Source organism: Somniosus microcephalus, chromosome 22 (genome assembly GCF_052327205.1).
Source record: "Somniosus microcephalus isolate GS21.2 chromosome 22, FLI_Smic_1.0, whole genome shotgun sequence".
Lineage (NCBI taxonomy): Eukaryota > Metazoa > Chordata > Chondrichthyes > Squaliformes > Somniosidae > Somniosus > Somniosus microcephalus.
The window spans coordinates 60458859-60480649 of NC_141008.1; the positions used below are offsets into that span (position 1 = coordinate 60458859).

The following is a 21791-nucleotide window of genomic DNA, read 5'->3' on the forward strand; positions in this document are numbered from 1 at the left end:
ACCCCTTATCCTTAGACTGTGACCCCTGGTTCTGGACTCCCCGACCATCGGGAACATCCTTCCTGCATCTAGTCTGTCTAGTCCTGTTGGAATTTTATAAGTTTCAATGAAATCCCCTCTCATTCTTCTAAACTCCAATAATGTGCCTGCAATAATGTGCTCCAGGTGCCCAGTGTGCCCCATTTTGGGTGGCAAGCACCCAAGGCTCTGCATAAGCTGTTCACCAGGTGCATTCGACTCCTGGCTCCTATGTTAGTGAGGCTGCTGCCCCATAATGCACGAACGCCTGAACAGCGCTCGAGCTGAATATTGTCCATTTGGAACAGACACCGAAGAATTGGCTGCCATTAAAATATATATATTTTTTGTTTTTAAAGTGGGCACCTGACACTGGCACCTTCCATGCTCCTCACCCATGCCAGGAATGTCCCCCTGCCTCATGCCAGGCAAGTGCCTGGCGCATAACAGGCAGCCAGCAACCATTCGCTGACTGTTGATGCTCGATAACGTAGCCCTGTTGCTCCCAACACATCGTGAGAGATGCTCCCAAACTGCCAACAAATCATCTAAATGGCCGAACACTGCGTTATCTAGTGCGGTCAGGCACACGTTGCACCTGTGCAGCACGGTGCTCGGGCTGCATCATCAGGACCTTTTACTAGTTTTACAGTAATGCTGATTGACTGTGTGAGACTCCAATGGGTTGATGTATCTTTTTCCCTCGCAATGGTTGTTCCAATTCTGCTCCTTTCTCTCCTGACACATGTTGACTGATGGTCCACGGGTACTAGTCATCCTCTTGTGCTTCTTCCAAGTCTCCATGCATGAGTCTAGACTATGAGTGTTAAGAAGCTATTCGATTATGGGGGGTATCACACCGAGCCTGCTCCCATTCTCATCCATGCACACACACCCACACGCACTCACACACACACCCACACGCACTCACACACGCACTCACACACACACACACACACACACACACACACACACACACACACACACGTGCAAATACACACACACACACACACACACACACATGTGCAAATACACACACACACACACACACACGTGCAAGTACACACACACACGTGCAAATACACACACACGCGCACACATGCACACACACACACACACACACACACACGTGCAAATACACACACACACACGTGCAAATACACACACACACACACACACGTGCAAATACACACACACACACACACACACACACGTGCAAATACACACACACACGTGCAAACACACACACACACACACGTGCACACACACACACACGTGCAAATACACACACACACACACACGTGCAAATACACACACACACACACGTGTGCAAATACACACACATACACACACACGTGCAAATACACACACACACACACACACATGCAAATACACACACACACACGTGCAAATACACACACACACACACGTGCAAATACACACACACACACACACACACGTGCAAACACACACACACACACACACACACACACGTGCAAATACACACACACACACACACACGTGCAAATACACACACACACACACACACACACGTGCAAACACACACACACACACGTGCACACACACACGTGCAAATACACACACACACACACACGTGCAAATACACACACACACACACGTGTGCAAATACACACACATACACACACGTGCAAATACACACACACACACACACACATGCAAATACACACACACACGTGCAAATACACACACACACACACACACGTGCAAACACACACACACACACACACACACACGTGCAAACACACACACACACACACACACGTGCAAATACACACACACACACACACACACACGTGCAAATACACACACACAAACATACACACACACACGTGCAAATACACACGCACACATGCACACACACGCACACGTGCAAATACACACACACACGCACACACACGTGCAAATACACACACACACGCAAATACACACACACACACACACACACACACACGTGCAAATACACACACACACACACACACACACGTGCAAATACACACACACACACACGTGCAAACACACACACACGTGCAAATACACACACACACATACATACACACGTGTGCAAATACACACACACACATACACACACACACACACGTGCAAATACACACACACACACACACACACATGCAAATACACACACACACACACACACATGCAAATACACACACACACACACACGTGCAAATACACACACACACACACGTGCAAACACACACACACACACGTGCAAACACACACACACACACACACACACACGTGCAAATACACACACACACACACACATGCAAATACACACACACACATACACACACACACACACACACGTGCAAATACACACACACACACACACACACACACATATAGAGGGATAATGTTGACTTTAGGCGATAGTGTAAAACGTGCGACATGATCTCGGACACCCATTAAACATCTCTCCCGATTTTTCTATTCATTGGCTTCAGTTGGAAATGAAAATCGGCAGAGGTGTTGAGCAACAGCAACAACTTGCATTTATATAGCGCCTTTAATGTAGTAAAACGTCCCAAGGCGCTGCACAGGAGCGTTCTCAGACAAAAATTTAATGGGTGGCCGAGCCAATATCACCCGTTCTACACTCTGATCCAAAGTCAATATTACCCCTCATAGTTGTCCAGCAGAGGTCATTGGATAGTGAACAAGCTGGGGTGTTGTTTTATCTCTAGCTATGGTTACTGAGAGCACCTGTGCCCAACAGCTCCACCAGAAAAGATCAGCAGATTGCACCGTGCACTTCCCTGGTCTGCCTGCCTTTATAAAACCACATTTACCTCGGATTGATATTTAAGAGTCCTTGGAAGATTACAGTTTAGAAGATGACCCTTTCTTTGTCAAAACGTATTATTTGTCACTCTAGTTCTCCATTTGTAGCGACGACCTGCTTCTCAGTTCACCAGTCAAAAGGTATCAAACTACCGGGCCAGATTGAGACTGATGGGCAAAGGGTTTGAAATATTGGCTGGTGCTTTTGTATCAACAAGATTTTGAGAAAAGTGACATGCCGTTTGAAAGATTGCGGTGGTGCTTTTTATTTCAGTTCTGGTACCATTCCATGGCCTTACAGAATATATTGGTTTGTCTCTGAAAGTGACCAGGTCCTTCAATAAAGCAGTGACTCCATCAACGCAGTCAGTGACACCATGAACTGTTTCCTTTCATTAGCAACTTGCCCCTCCATATCAGCCTTTGAATCCAAACTTTTATTTCGCCTTTAGTGGTGTCGTGACCCAGTTAGTGAATGTATTGCATGGTGTGATTTGGACAGGTTGGGTGATTGGGCAGATGCATGGCAGATGCAGTATAATGTGGATAAATGCGCGGTTATCCACTTTGGTGGCAAAAACAGTAAGGCAGATTATTATCTGGACGGCAATAGATTGGGAGAAGGGGAAGTGCAACGAGACCTGGGTGTCCTTGTGCACCAGTCACTGAAGGTAAGCATGCAGGTGCAGCAGTCGGTTAAAAAGGCAAATGGTATGTTGGCCTTCGTAGCAAGAGGATTCAAGTACAGGAGCAAGGATGTCTTACTGCAGTTGTACAGGGCCTTGGTGAGACCACACCTTGAGTATTGTGTGCAGTTTTGGTCGCCTTATCTGAGGAAGGAGGGAGTGCAGCGAAGATTCACCAGACTGACACCTGGGATGGCAGGAATGACGTATGAGGAGAGATTGGGTCGATTGGGCTTATACTTGCTGGAGTTTAGAAGAATGAGAGGGGATCTCATTGAAACTTATAAAATTCTAACAGGACTAGACAGACTAGATGCAGGAAGGATATTCCCGATGGCCGGGGAGTCCGGAACCAGGGGTCACAGTCTAAGGATAAGGGGTAAGCCATTTAGGACTGAGATGAGGAGGAATTTCTTCACCCAGAGAGTGGTGAACCTGTGGAATTCTCTACCACAGAAGGCAGTTGAGGCCAATCATTAAATATATTCAAGAAGGAGTTAGATATATTTCTTAAGGCTAAAGGGATCAAGGGGTATGGGGAGAAGGCAGGGACAGGGTACTGAATTTGGATGATCAGCCATGATCTCATTGAATGGTGGAGCAGGCTCGAGGCGCTGAATGGCCTACTCCTGCTCCTATCTTCTATGTTTCTATGTGTGGTATAGAGCAGGAAGGCCTCGCAGGTCATTCCTGGACTGAGCTGAGTTGGCGATTTGGGACTGAAGTTGATTTCAGTCACCCAAAGCCCGGGAGGAGGTCAACCAGCAGTCCTGCTCCTGCCTGCTAATCGAAATTCCATTAAGAACATTACTCCCGATTGAATGAATCCACCCGAGGTTTTTGTTGTAAATGTCCCTTGCTGCTGAAAGGAATGGGCTGTATTCACATCGGAGCGCATTATTGACATGCCCCAGTCCATTGAAATCAGTGGGTAACACTTTCACACAAGAACACAGGAAATAGGAGCAGGAGTCGGCCATACGGCCCCTCGAGCCTGCTCCGCCATTCAATGAGATCATGGCTGATCATCGACCTCAACTCCACTTTACCGCCCGATCCCCCATATCCCTTGATTTCCTTAGTGCCCAAAAATCTATCGATCTCTGTCTTGAATATATTCATCGACTGAGCATCCACAGCCCTCTAGGGTAGAGAACTCCAAAGATTCAAACCCTCTGAGTAAAGAAATTTCTCCTCATCTCAATCCTAAATGGCCGACCCCTTATCTTGAGAAATCAATGTCACGCCCCAGTCCAATGAAATCAGTGGCTAACACTCAATGTTCCCGCTAATTTTTTTTTGGTGTGCGACCCCTTTAAGTTTGCTGTGTGGCCGTGTATGCGCGGTACCTCTTCCAGTGGTGGCAACTGGTGAGCGGCCTGTGCGGGACCTCCCAAATGGTGCGCAGCTGCTCACCTTAGGGGGAACATTGGTAACACTGACACGCCCCCCCCGGTCCAGTAAAATCAGTGGGTACCACTGTCACGCCCCCAGGCCATTGATATTAATGACTAATGCTGTAACAGTAAATCCTGCTGTTATTACTTGGTTCAGAGGTAGTGGCCTAGAAATTCAGTGCCCTTAGCACCGATTTTGCGGCGCTAGAGGGCCTAGCGCTGCAATTGGCGCCGGTTCCTAAATTGCCTGGGGCCCTTCCGCGGCGGTAGACCGGTAGCGCTGCGCCGGCACCGATGACGTCATCGGTGTGCGCAGCGTCCCGGTTGCCGTGGTAACCCGGCCCCAAGCCGAAATTCAGTTGCGGCCGCCTCGCCAGTGGCAGCCGCAACTAAGACTCCGGCAAACGAGTGTTGCCGGAGTCTGCGCCGGCGCTTTAAGGAGGCGCGGCGGCCGGCCGCTTTCCCGCCGGCCGCCTGCCCGCAGCTCCCTCCCCGGACTTCTCCCCCCCCCTCCCCCCCCCCCCCCCCGGAACAGATGCAAGCCCGGCACTTGTCCGAGGTGCCGGGCTCATTTTTGAAGAGATTTGCGCGGGCCGCGGCCGGGTGCAGGCAGCTCCTCCTTAACGGAAGGAGGAGGCCTGCACTTCCCGAGCCTGCCGCACCGCAGCGGGCGCCGCAGCGCCGGAATAGCGCCGCAATGCGGCGCGTTGCGCCAGTTTTCAGGCGCTAAAACCTTTCAGTAGCGCCGGCAGCCGTTTGGGCTAACTTCCGGCGCTAAAGCCCTGGCGCAGCGCAAACTCAATTTCTAGGCCAATGTCTTTTAGCAGTGTTTGTTTTCACCTCTCCCAACCTTCAGACAACAAACATAGCTAAAAAACAAAACAATTTCCTCCTGACTAACTCTGATCAAAGACACAGGAGATTCACTGATAAAATAATAAAAGAGGATGTCAATATGGGGGGGAGGTGGGATTATGAAAGTCATTTAGTGGAAAATTGCATTCAGCCGCTTTAAAAGGAGCTGATTGCTACGGTCTAGGCAGCATCTTTTACAGGAACAGTCTCTTGTTTGAAGAGCTGAAGAAATATCTTTTTTTTATCACTTGTTTTTAATGCATTTTGTGCCTTCATTGGTTTGTTCAGTAATAGCACAGGCTGTTCTACGTTTCAATGTTTTCCTATCGATCCATTTTGTTGAACCATTGTTAAGTCATTGTGAAATATACCAAAAGTCAACAGTGAACTTTAAAAAAAAAAAAATTTACGTCAAAGAGATGCAAGTTAAATGGTTCTTCGCAGCTCGGGCTGAACTGAGGTGACGTCAGAGCCAAGCAGTTTATTGGGAAATCAGCAGTCTATACGGCAATTGTTATATTAATATTTTTTTTTGTGTGTGTGCGCGTGCTATCAAAACACCAGCAGTTTAATAAGAAGCATCAGGTTTGACGCCATTTAATATGTCAGAAATTGTTATGAATTTTGATTAAACAACACTGGAGAAGGCCTGTAACAATATCCTCGCAACCTTCTGCTTGGTTGTGGTGTTAATCAGATCAGCCTCAGGTGGGAGCGTCTGGTAGACCCAACTGTGCTGCTTTAAATTGCGGCAGGTGGAACGATGTTGCTGCCAAAACCAGAATTAAAAGGGATAAAGAAGCCCGGCCTTTCAACCTCAAACTGCTTTAGCAACACAGCTTTTTCTCCTTTTTAAAACATTTTTTTAGCGGCTCAATGAGGGGGGTGGTGGAAGAGAACATTTTGTCCCACTTCTGGCTCATTGGAGTCAGTACCAAGCACTCCCAAATCAGGAGTAGCCTGGGCGAGATGTAGGGTCAAGCCATACTCCACTCAACCCTGTCCTTGAATCCTAACCCAAGAAGAGTGTTGACACCAATATGGCTGTTATAAATCTCATCATCAAGAAACTACTTATGAAATAATGCTGGACGGCCAGCTGGTGGCGCCGTCCAAGGAGTATAAATACTCGGACGTGGGCCCCAGCTTTCCAGGGACATTTTGTAAGACAAGGAGCTAGTGAAGTACAACTAGACCTCCATGTTCTGAAACAAGTTGATTAAAGCCTTGCTTTATACTCAAACCAAGTGCGTAGTGAGTTTTATTACGTCAGTGGCGTTTCCATTTCCCACACTATCCTAATGGCTATTGATGGATCACTGAGGAGAGATGTCCAGCCTGTGACCCTAGGGCCACACGTGCATCCCAGCCCTCGAAGCCCAGGCAACTCCTTTCTATTTCAATTTGCTGGTTTGTCCTCTTCCAATTTTGCAGAATTGGTGCTTTCACAAAGGCTTTTCTTAGCACTGTTGCCTCATTGATGCATAAGTCCTAAATCAGAACACCAAGCTATGATAGTATCAGCAACTCGAGATACCTGCAAACTAATGGGAATATGGATTTAAGCAGATATAATGTTCCCCCCGCGCCACCTCCACCCAACACCCACCCCAAGGCTCCATGGTATACACCTATATAGCCCACAACGAAAGAAATTGGACATCCCTGGAGTAATGGGCCATCTACCTCTACAAGGCAGGACAGAAGGCAAAATAAAAGCGTGAGACAACAAAGGACTGGTTCTGCACCTGCTGGTCAGAGGCTACAAAAATGGCAAGTCCGAGTCACCAGAAGTCCACTCTTTACTGGGTCCACTGCAAATATATAAAATATAAAGTGGGGCCCAAAAGTCCTAGCTACCTCTTATTTCATGAAGAAAAGGCTTCAGTTATTAAGGTTCTCAATTAACTTTCATCAGCAGCAAAGTTAATTAAAGGAGTAATCTTACAATCCGGCCAATTACCGCCCCATCAGTCTACTCTCAATCATCAGCAAAGTGATGGAAGGTGTCATCACAGTGCTATCACGCGGCACTTACTCACCAATAACCTGCTCACTTGTTGCCCAGTTTGGGTTCCGCCAGGACCACTCAGCTCCCGACCTCATTACAGCCTTGGTCCAAACATGGACAAAGGAGCTGAATTCCAGAGGTGAGGTGAGAGTGACTGCCCTTGACATCAAGGCAACATTTGACCGAGTGTGCCATCAAGGAGCCCTAGTAAAACTGAAGTCAATGGGAATTGGGGGAAAACTCTCCACTGGTTGGAGTCATACCTAGCACAAAGGAAGATGGTTGTGGTGGTTGAAGGTCAATCATCACAGCCCCAGGACATCACTGCAGGAATTCCTCAGGGCAGTGTCCTAGGCCAAACAATCTTCAGCTGCTTCATCAATGACCTTCCCTCCAACATAAGATCAGAAATGGGATGTTCGCTGAAGACTGCACAGTGTTCAGCGCCATTCACAACTCCTCAGATAATGAAGCAGTCAATGCCCGCATGCAACAAGACCTGGACGACGTTCAAGCTTGGGCTGATAACTGGCAGGTAACATTCGCGCCATACAAGTGCCAGGCAATGACTATCTCCAACAAGCGAGAGTCGAACCACTGCCCCATGACATTCAACAGCATTGCCATCGCCGAATCTCCCACTATCAACATCCTGGGGGGTCACTATTGACCAGAAAGTTAACTGGACCAGCCACACAAATACTGTGGCAACAAGAGCAGGTCAGAGGCTAGGTATTCTGCAGCGAGTGTCTCATCTCCTGACTCCCCAAAGCCTTTCCACCATCTACAAGGCACAAGTAAGGAGTGTGATGGAATACTCTCCACTTGCCTGGATGAGTGCAGCTCCAACAACACTCAAGAAGCTCGACACCATCCAGGACAAAGCAGCCCGCTTGATTGGCACCCCATCCACCACCTTAAACATTCACTCCCTCCACCACCGGTGCACCGTGGCTGCAGTGTGTACCATCTAGAAGATGCACTGCAGCAACTCGCCAAGGCTTCTTCGGCAACACCTCCCAAACCCGCGACCTCTTCCACCTAGAAGGACAAGGGCAGCAGGTGCATGGGAACACCACCACCTCCAAGTCACACACCATCCTGACTTAGAAGTATATCACTGATCCTTCATCGTCACTGGGTCAAAATCCTGGAACTCCCTCCCTAACAGCACTGTGGGAGCTCCTTCACCACACGGACTGCAGCGGTTCAAGAAGGCGGCTCACCACCACCACCTCGAGGGCAATTAAGGATGGGCAATAAATGCTGGCCTTGCCAGCGACGCCCACATCCCATAAACAAATAAAAATAAAAATATTGGTAGTGAGGAGCCTGTCTGTGCAAATCAGATAATCAAGGGCGGCACTCCCACAAATCTCTCTTCTACACTGGCACCAGGCTGGGGCTCCTCTCCACCACTCTGTACTCGGAAAAATAAGGCTCAGAACTGAAAACCATGACTGAACTGCCAGCTCCACCAACGTCCCTATTTTACACCCTGTCCTGATTTGGACTTGGCAATGCTAGGCAGAGGGTGAAGGAATAATGTGTGACATAAAAAGAACTGAAATGTGGTGTACCGATGAGCATCACCCGCATTTTTTAATACACTTACGTCAACGTCTCATTGGAGGGTTTGTGGCAAGCTTCAGTTCCTCTGGTGCTGGTAAAGAAAGAAGGAAAGGACTTGCCTTTCATGACCTCAGGTTGTGCTAAAGGGCTTCACAACCAATGAAGTACTTTTGAAGTGCACTCACTGTTGTAATTTAGGGAGAGTTGTCAGTCAATTTGCACACAGCATGGTCCCACAAATGTCAATGAGATAAATGAGCAGATAATCGGTTTTAGTGATGATGTCCAGGATAGCAGAAGAACTCCCCTGCTCCTCTTTGATATATTGTCATGGGATCTTTTCCATCCACCTGAGAGGGCAGTCGGGGGCCTCAGTTTTCTTCGAAAGATGGCACTTCTGACAGTGTAGCACTCCCTCAGTACTGCACCGAAGAATCAGCCTAGATTATGTGCTGAGGTCTCCCAAGTGGGGCTTGAACTCACAAACCTTCTGGCTCAGGCAAGAGTGCTACCACTGAGCCAAGGCTAACACCTACACAGGGCCGTGCACAGGTTCTTCTGTCCCCTCCCCTCCTCCATTCCCCTTATCAAACACCCAACCAGATAAGGACAGAGCTCCACTGAGATTGAGAAAACAGATTATGTCAGAAAAACACTCCTCTGAAGCGCCTTGGGATAGTTAACTATGTTAAAGACTCTATATAAATGCAAGCTGTTGTTGTTGTCCCAGTTGCGACATTACAGAGGTGGGACACAAAGGGTTGATTCACTAATCGGCACATAAAGGTTTAGGAAGGTGGTACAAGACTTGGCAGTGAGGGCGGGCTTCAGTCGTGCATTCTGCAGTGCCTTGTTTTATCCCAAAAGAGAGAAGAAACAGGATGCCTCTCGGCGTTCCAGATAGGTTTTGGATTGTGTCTGAAGTCAGTTTGACCGGAAATGTTTTGCTTAAAGCGCTGCCTTAATCCCTGTCAGATTTGGCTACACCAGATACTTTCTACACTTGGCTTCGTTTTCCATCTCAAAACTTTGCTGAGGTTGGAAGGCCTAGGGGGAGAAATTTGGTGGGTTTGTGCCCCTAGGCGGGGGGGCACTAACGTCTTACCGCCCGGGCGCAGCAAGTTAATCGCCTCCCGCTAACTTGGCCGGGAGGTTTGAGGCGGAGGTAAAACATTGCGCCACGATCTCCTGCGCCTGGAGATCGTGACGTCATTGTCGTGCGCATCGCCCCGGTAGTGCCCCGGACCCGAACTTTGATTCCGCCCCCCCTGCAGCATCGCCGGGCAAAAACACCGACGGCTGCAGGAGGCGTTGCTCAGGCGCTTCGGGGGGGGGGGCGGAAATTAAAGGGGAGGTTGCCGCGGTAAGTAGCAAAATTCCTGACTTTTTTTGCAATTTTTTTCAATTCTCCTGGGCCGCGACCGATCAGCCCGGCACTCTGCTGGAGTGCACGTGGCTGATTGGGCCGGATCGCGGCCGCTGTCAGGGACATTGTGCAGCGCTGCACCGCTACCGCCCCGCCTGCGTCCTTTAGCGCTCCAGGACGGGAGCGGAGTGAGCGTTCCACTTCCTTCCTGGAGCGCTAAACCCAATTTTGTGAAATCATTAGCGCCTGGCGCTATGTTTCCCAGCTTTCATAAGTTACCGCCCCCAAACGGGACAATAATGAATTTCTCCCCCATGATCTTCACAGGAAAACTACACCCACCAGACATTCCGGTTTGACCAGGACATCCTGGTTTAACTTTATTCAGATAGCCTTGTCTTTGAGCACGTTTGGAGTGTGACAGTTTCTTTAAAATCAATGCACTTGTGAGTCTCACGCAGGCATTGCTCTCTCAGGCCATCTACAGAAGCAACTTCTCCTCTTCTAGACTTAATATCACGAAAAGTAACCCTCAGCAGCGTTACCCAGCAAAGCTGCTCAAGCTTGTTTTTGCAAATTTGTTCCTGTTAGTTTGGGTGTGAGGATTTGATCGTGTTCAGCCAGATGTTAGATTTAGAAAGGTCCCCCTGGCTCTTGTGTGCAAGCTTTAGATTTATGACTTTTTAAGAAAAAAACTCGACAAGGGGATCTATCACAAAAAGTAGTTTTGACAGTCTGGCTCTTTTTCTATTGAACTAGCTAAATCCTGTGGAGAGGTTACACTTCTGTCCACAAACTTTCCTTGCTGACACCACGATTTCTGGTCATGCTTTTCTGTCAACATCTCCCATTCAATGTTGTTATGCCTGCTGGCCTTGTATAGTTGTGGGCTGTGGCCACTCCATTCCCACACTAGATGGTTAATTCAACCCCCCCTAACCCCCTGCTCCCCTCCCACTAACCCAAACCCCTGCTCCCCTCCCCCTCCCACCCTAACCCCTCCCCCAACCCCCTGCTCCCCTCCCCCCAACCCCCTGCTCCCCTCCCCCTAACCCTCCCCCCTAAACCCCTCCCCCCCACCCCCTGCTCCCCTCCCCCTAACCCAAACCCCTGCTCCCCTCCCCCTCCCACCCTAACCCTAACCCCCTCCCCCCCAACCCTCCCCCCTAACCCCCTGCTCCCCTCCCCCCTAACCCCCCTAAACCCCTTCTCCACACCCCCTCCTCCCTCTCCCCTCTCCCCCTCCCCCCCTCTCCTAACCCCCTGCTCCCCTCCCTCCCCCTCCCCCTCCCTCTCCCCCCTCCCTCTCCCCCCTCCCTCTCCCCTCCTCCCTCTCCCCTCCCTCTCCCCCTCCCCCCACCCCTCCTCCCTTCCCTCCCCCTCCTCCCCACCCCTCCTCCCCACCCCTCCTCCCCCCCCTCCTCCCACCCCTCCTCCCACCCCTCCTCCCTCCCCCTCCTCCCTCCCCCTCTCCCCTCCCCCTGCTCCCCTCCCCTCATCCCCCTCCCCTCCTACCTCCCCCCCTCCGTCCTCCCCTCCCCCCTCCCTCCCCTCTCCGCTCTCCCCCCTCCTCCCCTCCCTCCCCACCCCCTCCCCTCTCCGCTCTCCCTCCTCCTCCCCTTCCCCCTCCCTCCTCCCTCTCCCCTCCCCCTCCTCCCCTCCCTCCTCCCCCCTCCTCCCTCTCCCCCTCCTTCTCCCCTCCCCCCTTCCCCAAACCCCCCCCCCCCAACCCCAACCTCCCCCACGCATGTTCCTCTTCTGAAGGTGACTTATACTGGGCTACAGTTCTCTGGGCACTGGCTGCCTTCTGGTTCATTCTGCTAGTGACCATTTTCCACGTGCAGATCTGGCCAGTGAACGTTAGCAAGCTATTCGACCTTGGGGAGTTATCACAGTGAGGCTTGATCCTCTCATCGCTCCACCTCTCCATAAAGGTAGATCTGCACTGTTGGGCAGGGAATGACTGGGTAGTGATCAGGAGCAGGAGCCCACCCCCATCTTTAATTCCCTGATTGCACCTTCCAAACAAAGGAAATCGGAGGCTATGGAGCCCCAATTTGCCCCCCCCCCGGGAGCTATCCACTTAGGAATCAGCTGTTGTAATTCATCAGCCTGTAATTACTGACGGTCAGCCTCATAGGAACAGGAGTAGGCGGTTCAGCCCCTCCAGCCTGGTCCACCATTCAATTAGATTGTGGCTAATCTGCATCTTAACGCCATCTACCCACCTTGGTTCCGTAACCCTTAACACCCTTGCCTAACAAAAGTCTAGCAATCTCGGCTTTCGAAATTTTCAATTGACCTCCCCCCCGCCCCCCCACCCCACCCCCGCCCCTCTGCCCCCAGCCTCAACAGCTTTGTGGGGGAGAGAGTTCCAGATTTTCACAACCCTTTTGCCTCGAAAGGGTTAACGGGGGGAAAAAAAAGAACCACCTTTACCTTCTGACCATATCATTAACGAACCAGACAGAGCAACGAACAGCCCTGGGTGGGAATGGATACACAGGAGGGCGGAGCCTCCTCAGTTGTCATGTCACCGTGGCAACACTCAGGCGGAAAGTGCATATGAGACAAGGTATGGTGGCTTGGCAAACTGAGCAGTTGGACGAGTATGGGAGCTATGAAGCAGTCGATGTATTTAAATCCTTAAAGGCTAACAACTTGTATGAGGGGGTGGGGGGGGAAGGAGAAAGGTAGGCAGTCTGCTCGGGACGAACTTCACCTGTGTGAGCAAATGTGTTTTAAGGAGCTGAGGGACTTTGCAGCTGACAGCATTAGCCAGAGATTGCGTGAGACTGCTGACATATTACAATCTAGCGAAGAAGAGAAAAGGAGGGGAACAAATCACATCATTGACTTCGGATTGCCAGCCTTCTGTGAGCTCCCGGTCCCAGGAACCACAAGAGAGGCAGCTGCAGTCGCCGGGTTAGCCAGCCAGGTGACTTGAAGGTCACTTGAGGTGGAGAAGAGAAAGAGAGAGAGAAAAAAAAATAAGAATCACCTGACGAGCAGAGGAGTCAGGACGGGCAGGGAGCTGCCGGGGCCGGAGCGGAGACCTGTTTACATGCGGGGTCCTGTGCTGCGAGCTGGAAGCACCGGGTAGAAGCTGCGGAGGGATCAGCGCGCCGACGAGACATGGCGGAGAAGAGCGAAAGAGTGCCCTCGAAAAAGGCAGGCCTTCGAGCAGCCGTGGTACTGATAGGGTTATTGCACAGATCACGAAAGGAAAAGGACAGAAGGTAAAATGTGCTTTTCATCGGAGCCCTGTCTTACCGATTCCTTAACTGCTTAAATGCCTGTGATAAGATTGCATCCAGTCAGTCGTAGTTAAGGGGAAACTTATTAAAATGACACTGTCCATGCAGACTGCAGCATACAAGTGCGTTGCAAGCATAAGATTGTGCCTTTAACGATACCATTCGATCATTGGTTGGGACCTATGAACTCAAGCTTGAAATTTATTTAACATTAATATTTAAAGGGGTACTGTCTTCCTGGAAAAGCAGTGATTTGTTAGAGGAGACATAGGTCACGGTCATCACCGTGACAACCGCAAGTCGGGCGATGATGAGTTTCGACAAGATTTGCGTTTGTAAACAAATGGCGAGGGGGGTGGGGGCAAGAAGTTTGCTAGACTCTCTTTCATGAAGGCAGTGTCACTTTAACATGGCTGCATACCTTTTAGTGACATGCAACAGTATTAATGTTGTATTAAAGCATTCCAATATGGAGACAGAACTCGCAATAACAACTTGCATTTATAGCGCCTTTAACATAGGCACATGGTATCATAAGCATCTCCGGCTCGAGGATCTCACTGCGTCCGCCAATAGAAGAATGTACTAAACAGTGCCTCCTTGGAATATAGGCACGGTCTGTCAAATTGAAAAGAAGTTTGGTGTATTTATAATACTCAGCTGTGTTATAGTGGAACTTCGGAGATGTATGGAGCCAGATGGCTTTTCTCAATTCTTCAGCTGCTTAGAATAAATTAGCAAACTCGATAACATTTAACTGATTATTTTATCCGTGGTTGTAAGGAAGGTGCACCAGATAACACTTGAGAAGTGTGTGTCACCACTGGCAGCCTGTCAAAGCCTGAGCGACAGTAACTTCCCATACAATCCATTCATAATAGAGATGCTCTCCTAACACATAGGTTGTGCACTGAGGCAGGAGGGCGAGAAAGAGAGAGATTTTAAGCTGGAGATAGGGGCGGGGATGGTGGGCGGAGGGAGTTTGTGTCTGGCCAAAATAGTCTAGGGATCGCATGACTCACATCCCCCCACCCAATCCATTCAAAGGACACTGCATTTTGAAAGGCTTATCTTTAAGCCGACGGCTTTCTTTCCCTGTAGCGCTATTTTTAAGTTGTTTGACTACCAGTTGCCACCTGGAGTGACGTCCAGGATTTTGCAATGGAGGAGTTTGCTTTAAAGGGACAGTGGCCGGCCGGCGGCGGAGAGAAAAGGCCTCCTAAAATCTGTTTGGATGCCCCAGGTACATCCCTAAAGCTCTTCTTATAGGTGGTGAACCATCAGGAGCCACCTCCAAAGCACTGCCTAAAACCAGTATGGTCTTCTCTCACTGCCTCTCCAGCAGGAATGGCTCCAGGCCGTCCTCATTAACTCACGTGGCGTTGAGCGAGTCCTGTTACGTGGCGGTGTCTGTCGGAGTCTCAGTCCCTGCTGGTACAGATGTGAGACTCTGAAGCCGCAGAAAGATGTACAAAAGAGGATCGACCTTCATTGCTGTGAGAATTCAAATCTAATACAATATCAGCCTTGGCTGAGAGGTAGCGCTCTCCCCTCTGTGCCAGGATGTCATTCCGGGGGAGTTGAGTACATAATCCAGGCTGACACATCAGTGCTACATTGTTGGAGGTGCTGTTTTTTTGGGTTAGGGCGTTAAACTGAGCACCCACCTTCCTGCTCAGGTGAACGCAAAAGATCCTGACTAACAGTTACCTTTCAACCAACACCAGCAAAAAATATCAAAATTATTCATCTCATTGCTCTTTGTGGAACTTTGCTGTGCGCAAGTTGGCTGCTGCGCTTGCCTACAAAACAACAGTGGCTGCACTTCAAAAAGTGAATCCATTGGCTCTAAAGCACTTTGGGACGTCCTGAGGATCTGAGAAGTGCTCCATAAATGCAAATTTCCACTTTAGGGATTCATTCACCTAATTTTTCGCAATGCCATTTTTGCCAAAGTTCTAATCCAAGGGTTTTGTGATCGTGCTCTTGTTGCACTGGTGCTCCCCGTCTTCTTGTAGTTGAGACTGATTATAAATAACCCGGGCCACGACATTTTGGCCAACGCCCAGCGATGTCGCGCCACATTGTCGCTGCGGAGCGAATAGCAGCGCGCGCGTGATGACATCTTGATTGTGCTCTGTGATGTCACCAGCCACCCAGGCGGGCTGGCGTCGCCCAGGGCAACGCGTTTAATGGTCCCCTGGAAAACTAGCGGCTGTTGGGGAAGACCCGGCGGGGGGATAAAAGTAGCTTTAGCTTGATGTGACGGCCAGTTGTGTGAGTGATCTGATGGTAAAATCTGCACGAATAGATGGGTAAATGAAAGACTCGCTTTTATATGGCGCCTTTCACGACCTTGGGATGTCCCAAAGTGTTTTACAAAAAAAAAGTATGGTCACTGTTGAAATGTAGAGAAACACAGCAGCCAATGTGTGCACAGCAAGATCCCACATACAACAATGAGATAAATGACCAGATAATCTGTTAGAGTGATGTTGGTTGAGGGATAAATATTGGCCAGGACACCGGGAATACTTCCCCTGCTCTTCCTCGAAATAGTGCCGTTGAATCTGAGGGGGCAGACGGGGCCTCGGTTTAATGCCTCATCCGAAAGACGGCACCTCCGACAGTGCAGCACTCCCTCAGCACTGCACTGGAGCGTCAGCCTAGATTATGTGCTCAAGCAATGCAAGAGCAGTTGGGAGTGTATTGTGTGCCATGGGACAGCACTATATATGTGGGTAAGAGTGAATGAAAGGACAATTGGCTTTACTAGATTATCTAAGATGGGGTGAATCCCCACTTCAACCACTTCCTCTGGCACTGCCTTTAGGCGCCATTTTAATGAAATTTAAAAATAGTGAGTCACTGACTGCGTTAAAATACTACACACGTATTTTAGGCAAACAGATTGTACATCTTTCACAAGGTGTTCAGCCGTGATGCTTTCACAGAACGTTGACAGGCCTGAGAGAGCTAGAGTTAACGTACCGAATATAACCAAATGTCTGCCTGCGATTTGTTAACAGTGTCTTGTTTTTGAACACTTGTGTCGTGCGAAAGGTTTAGCCTGACAAATGTGTGTAAACGATCTGTTATTTTCTTGCATTTTTATCTTGATTGCGCGTTATATTTGTTCCATTTTTGATCTCGCACCAACCCGAATCCCTGCTGCTCGAATCCCACATCCCTCCTCCACCACCTTATAGAATTTAGGTGAACATCTGGCTCGAATCCAGGTTTCCATTTCAACGCTGCAATTAAAGAAAGGGAAATGATCACAAGCCCAAAGTGGTCGGAGCCGAGCTTTGACTCCAACCTCAGATTTAAGAATTCCGTCTTGATTTGTTCCTCACCATAAATGTATCTCCCGATAGCTCTGGAATTCCCTGTCTAAACCTCTCCGCCTCGCTACCTCTCTTTCCTCCTTTAAGATGCTCCTTAAAACCTACCTCTTTGACCAACCTGCCTTATGTGGCTCGGTGTCAAATTTTTTGTCTTACCATACTCCTGTGCAGCGCCATGGGACGTTTTACTACGTTAAAGGTGCTATATAAATACAAGTTGTTGTTGTTGTTGCACTTGTATAAGCATCTTATCACATTGTCAAAAGGTTTTGGTGCACTTTGCACAATGAAGCATGAGATCTTGGGATATCCCTTAAAAATATTAGGAACGCCCTCTCCCCACCCGCCCTCGCATTTCTCCTGAAAGAGAGCAGGTGGCAGTTTGTTTACATGAAGACTTTGCTGATTGTGGATGGTGTGTTGAATCCGGCTCTGTTTGTCGCCAGGATTCGCTTTAACACTTCTTTCAAGCACCTGCAAAGCCAGGTATAAGTGCAAGCCACGTTGAATAATTCATAGCTTAAAAATAGTGATTTCTTCCCTCTGTTGAAGTTCTTCTCTTCCCTCTCCCTATCTCTAGCTGGGTAGATGGGCAGCGCCCCTGCCACTCTGTAACTGGGAGGTGTTTTTCTTTTATTCGTTCATGGGATGTGGGCGTCGCTGGCAAGGCCAGCATTTATTGCGCATCCCTACTTGCCCTCGAAGGTGGTGGTGAGCCGCCTTCTTGAACCGCTTTAGTCAGTGTGGTGATGTAGCAGTTTGGTACAACTGAGTGGCCTGGCCTGCTAGGCCATTTCTGAGGGCAGTTAAAAGTCAACCACATGTGCTGCGGGTCTGGAGGCACATATAGGCCAGACCAGGTAAGGGTGGCAGATTTCCTCCCCTAAAGGACATTAATGAAACAGATGGGTTTTTAACACAATCCGTAAGTTTCATGGTCATCATTATTGATACTAGCTTTTTATTCTAGATTTATTTAATTAACTGAATTTAAATTCCCCAGTTGCAGTGGTGGGATTTGAACTCATGTCGCTGGATCATTAGTCCAGGCCTTTGGATTACTAGACCAGTAACATAACCACTGACATGAATCAGTCATTCATGAAAGAAAGACTTATGAAATAATACTGAGCGGCCTACGGGTGGCGCTGTCCAGGGAGAGTATAAATACTCGGGCACGGGCCCAGCTTGCGCAGGGCATTCTTAACGGGAACTAGTGAAGGACACAAGTAGACCTCCATGTTGTAAAACAGTTGATTAAAGCTTTGTTTAACGCTTAGACCAAGTGCCTAGTCGTTTTCTTACGTCAACCACTATGCTACCGTTCCCTGCTATGTGTATGGGAATAGCCTATAGTGACTCACTTGTTGATGTTGCTCCTCCCTCTTCCTCCCTGTGAGCCTGCACTTGTCTGCAATCCAGATGGAACAGTCGGAACAGCGCAGGGAGGAGTCCAAGCGCAAACTCATCCTCCTACCACTCAGCACCTCAGCAAACTACCAGAGCACCTAAGCGACACCCTTAAAGGGAAAGACTCAAAGTGCTCAAACCAATGTCCATGTGGGGGTTAAAGCTCTACCAATTATATACTGCAGTCAATAGAGATCTTCCTGGGGCTGGGTGCCTTTAGATTACCTCCCAAAAATTCCTGTCACTATTACCACTAGAGAAACTTGGGAGGGAAAGAATCTGAAAGAGACAGGTCTCTGTTTCTTTTTGTTGCATGGACCCTTGGGGATTACTTGGAATGGAAAGTACTCCATCTAGGTTTTACTTCCCTTTTAAACATGTACAGATCCCACTGGTGTGGAAGCCTGCCCCCTAAACCGAGAGGTATTAAAAGTAAGCACCAAATACTGTATAGACTTGTACACAAGATATCTCCGCCATCATTCTGCTGAATAGGTACCTCCAAAAGCTTCAAGCTGCAATACCAGTTGCTTCAAATTTTAAACATTTAACATCAGCGAGAAAAGAAAAAGTTTCACAAGATAGATGCAGATGAGAATGGCCATTTAGCCAATCGTAGCTCATCCATCCAGGGAAAGAACCTGCTGAGCCTCCATCACAGCATCCAACTGTTTTGGAATTTTTTGCTTCCGTTAGCCTACCTGGAGGCCCATTCCAAGAGTTGACCACTCTTTGTGTGAAGGACTTCCTGATATCAATCCTAAATTTGGTTTTCCTCTCATTTGAACCTCTCTGGAAGTAAACTGAATTCTGTTGCAATAAATTCGATTCGCACTCCTGTGGAATACCAGCACTCTCTCACTCCTTCCTATACTATCACGCTAATTCACTCTTTCGAGCTCACATTCACTCCTCCTCTCCCTCACTCTTGATTGGTATGGATGTAGCAAACTAGACCTAGCACCATCAGTATGACCGCACTAAGTAAATGGCTCCCCTGAGTGAGGGGGATGCTATGAATGAATGGGTCAACCAAAGTCTCACTGTTGCTGCATATTTTAGGGATGGTAAAAAATATCTAAATGTTTTACTTTCTTTGAGGGATCACTGCTGAGGACTCACCTTTTTATTATTTCGCTGTCAAAAAAACCTCAGCAACTTTATGCATTCACCACCTTAAACATTCACTCCCTCCACCACCAGCGCACCGTGGCTGCAGTGTGTACCATCTACAAGATGCACTGCAGCAACTCGCCAAGGCTTCTTCGACAACACTCCCCAAACCTGCGAACTCTACCACCTAGAAGGACAACAGGCGCATGGGAACACCACAACCTGCAAGTTCCCCTCCAAGTCACACACCATCCTGACTTGGAAATATATCGGCCGATCCTTCATCGTCGCTGGGTCAAAATCCTGGAACTCCCTCCCTAACAGCACTGTGGGAGCACCTTCACCACACGGACTGCAGCGGTTCAAGAAGGCGGCTCACCACCACCTTCTCGAGGGCAATTAGAGATGGGCAATAAATGCTGGCCTTGCCAGCGACGGCCACATCCCATGAACGAATAATTTAAGAAATCCATAGTACAGATGTCCTGGTTGCACGCAAATCGCTTCATGAATAGTTCAGTGTAAACGTTGTGTGGCTGTGTGTGGGATGTGCCATTATTGTAAAGGGAGGGGTGATAATCCAGATTCTTTTTGCTGTTTCTCAAAATAAATCCCCAAACATTACACACAGCCAAAAAAAAGAGCAGGAGGGTGGGGAGGAGGTGGAATGGGAGGTGGGATGAACCTAAAGTAAATGAGGTTGATTTAACTTGATCATTAATTATCAGTATTGTACAGCACTAGCTGTTTGCTCACTAAAATTCTGACAGGGCTTGACAAGGTAGATGCAGGGAGGATGTTTCCCCTGGCTGGGGAGTCTAGAACCAGGGGTCACAGTCTCAGAATAAGGGGTCGGCCATTTAGGACTGAGGTGAGGAGAAATTTCTTCACTCAGAGGGTGGTGAATCTTTGGAATTCTCTACCCCAGAGGGCCGGGGAGGCTCAGTCATTGAGTATATTCAAGACAGAGATCGACAGATTTTTGAATATTAAGGGAATCAAGGGATATGGGGATAGTTCAGGAAAGTGGAGATGAGGTCAAAGACCAGCCATGATCTTACTGAATGGCGGAGCAGGCTCGAAGGGCCGAATGGCCTATTCCTGTTCCTATTTCTTATGTTCTTATGTTATGTACTTCCGTCACTGAATACATGTAGCGCAATCTGTTAAGGTCATCCACAGCTCTGGCCTGATTGGCTGTATTAAACAGATGACCACTATTTAAAAGTGGCAGGAAGAGGTCACACCATCAAAACTGCCCTGCAAAGAGTGGAAAGCAATCGGAAGATTGAGGGGGACCAAAAGCTATTTGTGAGCAGCAAACAGCAGCACTACATGTCCAAAAAAATTACTGGGGATGTTTTGACATTCAGAAAATAAAAGCAAAAGGCCCAGTAGTGTCTTCCTAAAGGAAGTATTTGTTTTTTTGATATCTCAATTTATTGGCCAACAAAGGGAAAACAAGTAATCGTGAAGTAGGGCAAGAGAAGTCTTGCTACAATTGTACAGGCCTTGGTGAGACCACACCTGGAGTACTGTGCACAGTTTTGGTCTCCTTATCTAAGGAAGGATATACTTGCCTTGGAGGCGGTGCAACGAAGGTTCAGTAGATTGATTCCTGGGATGAGAGGGCTGTCCTATGAGGAGAGATTGTGTAGAATGGGCCGATACTCTCTGGAGTTTAGATTTCATTGAAACATACAAGATTCTGAAGGAGACTGACAGGGTAGATGCTGAGAGGTTGTTTCCCCTGGCTGGGGTGTCTAAAACTAGAGGGCACAGTCTCAGGATAAGGGGTTGGCCATTTAAGACCGAGATGAGGAGGACTTTCTTCACTCAGAGGGTTGTGAATCTTTGGGATTCTCTACCCCAGAGGGCTGTGAATACTGAGTCTTTGAGTATATTCAAGGCGGAG

At 48.6% G+C, this 21791-nt stretch overlaps 1 protein-coding gene across 6 annotated transcripts in view; it reads left to right on the top strand.

The window, feature by feature from the left end:
• Positions 1-21791, top strand: part of rap1gap2a (RAP1 GTPase activating protein 2a) — a 383517-nt gene that overhangs the window by 175035 nt on the left and 186691 nt on the right. Inside the window, exon 1 of one of the 6 annotated variants that reach the window (XM_085964885.1) lies at positions 13292-13988. The exons of 2 other annotated variants lie outside the window; for them this stretch is intronic. In XM_085964885.1, coding sequence (XP_085821011.1) covers positions 13885-13988 — 104 coding nt within the window. In that variant the 5' untranslated portion in view covers positions 13292-13884. Of the gene's footprint in view, positions 1-13291; positions 13989-21791 lie in introns of those variants that run through there. 3 more of the 6 variants (XM_085964878.1, XM_085964879.1, XM_085964882.1) reach the window with 3 other exon arrangements.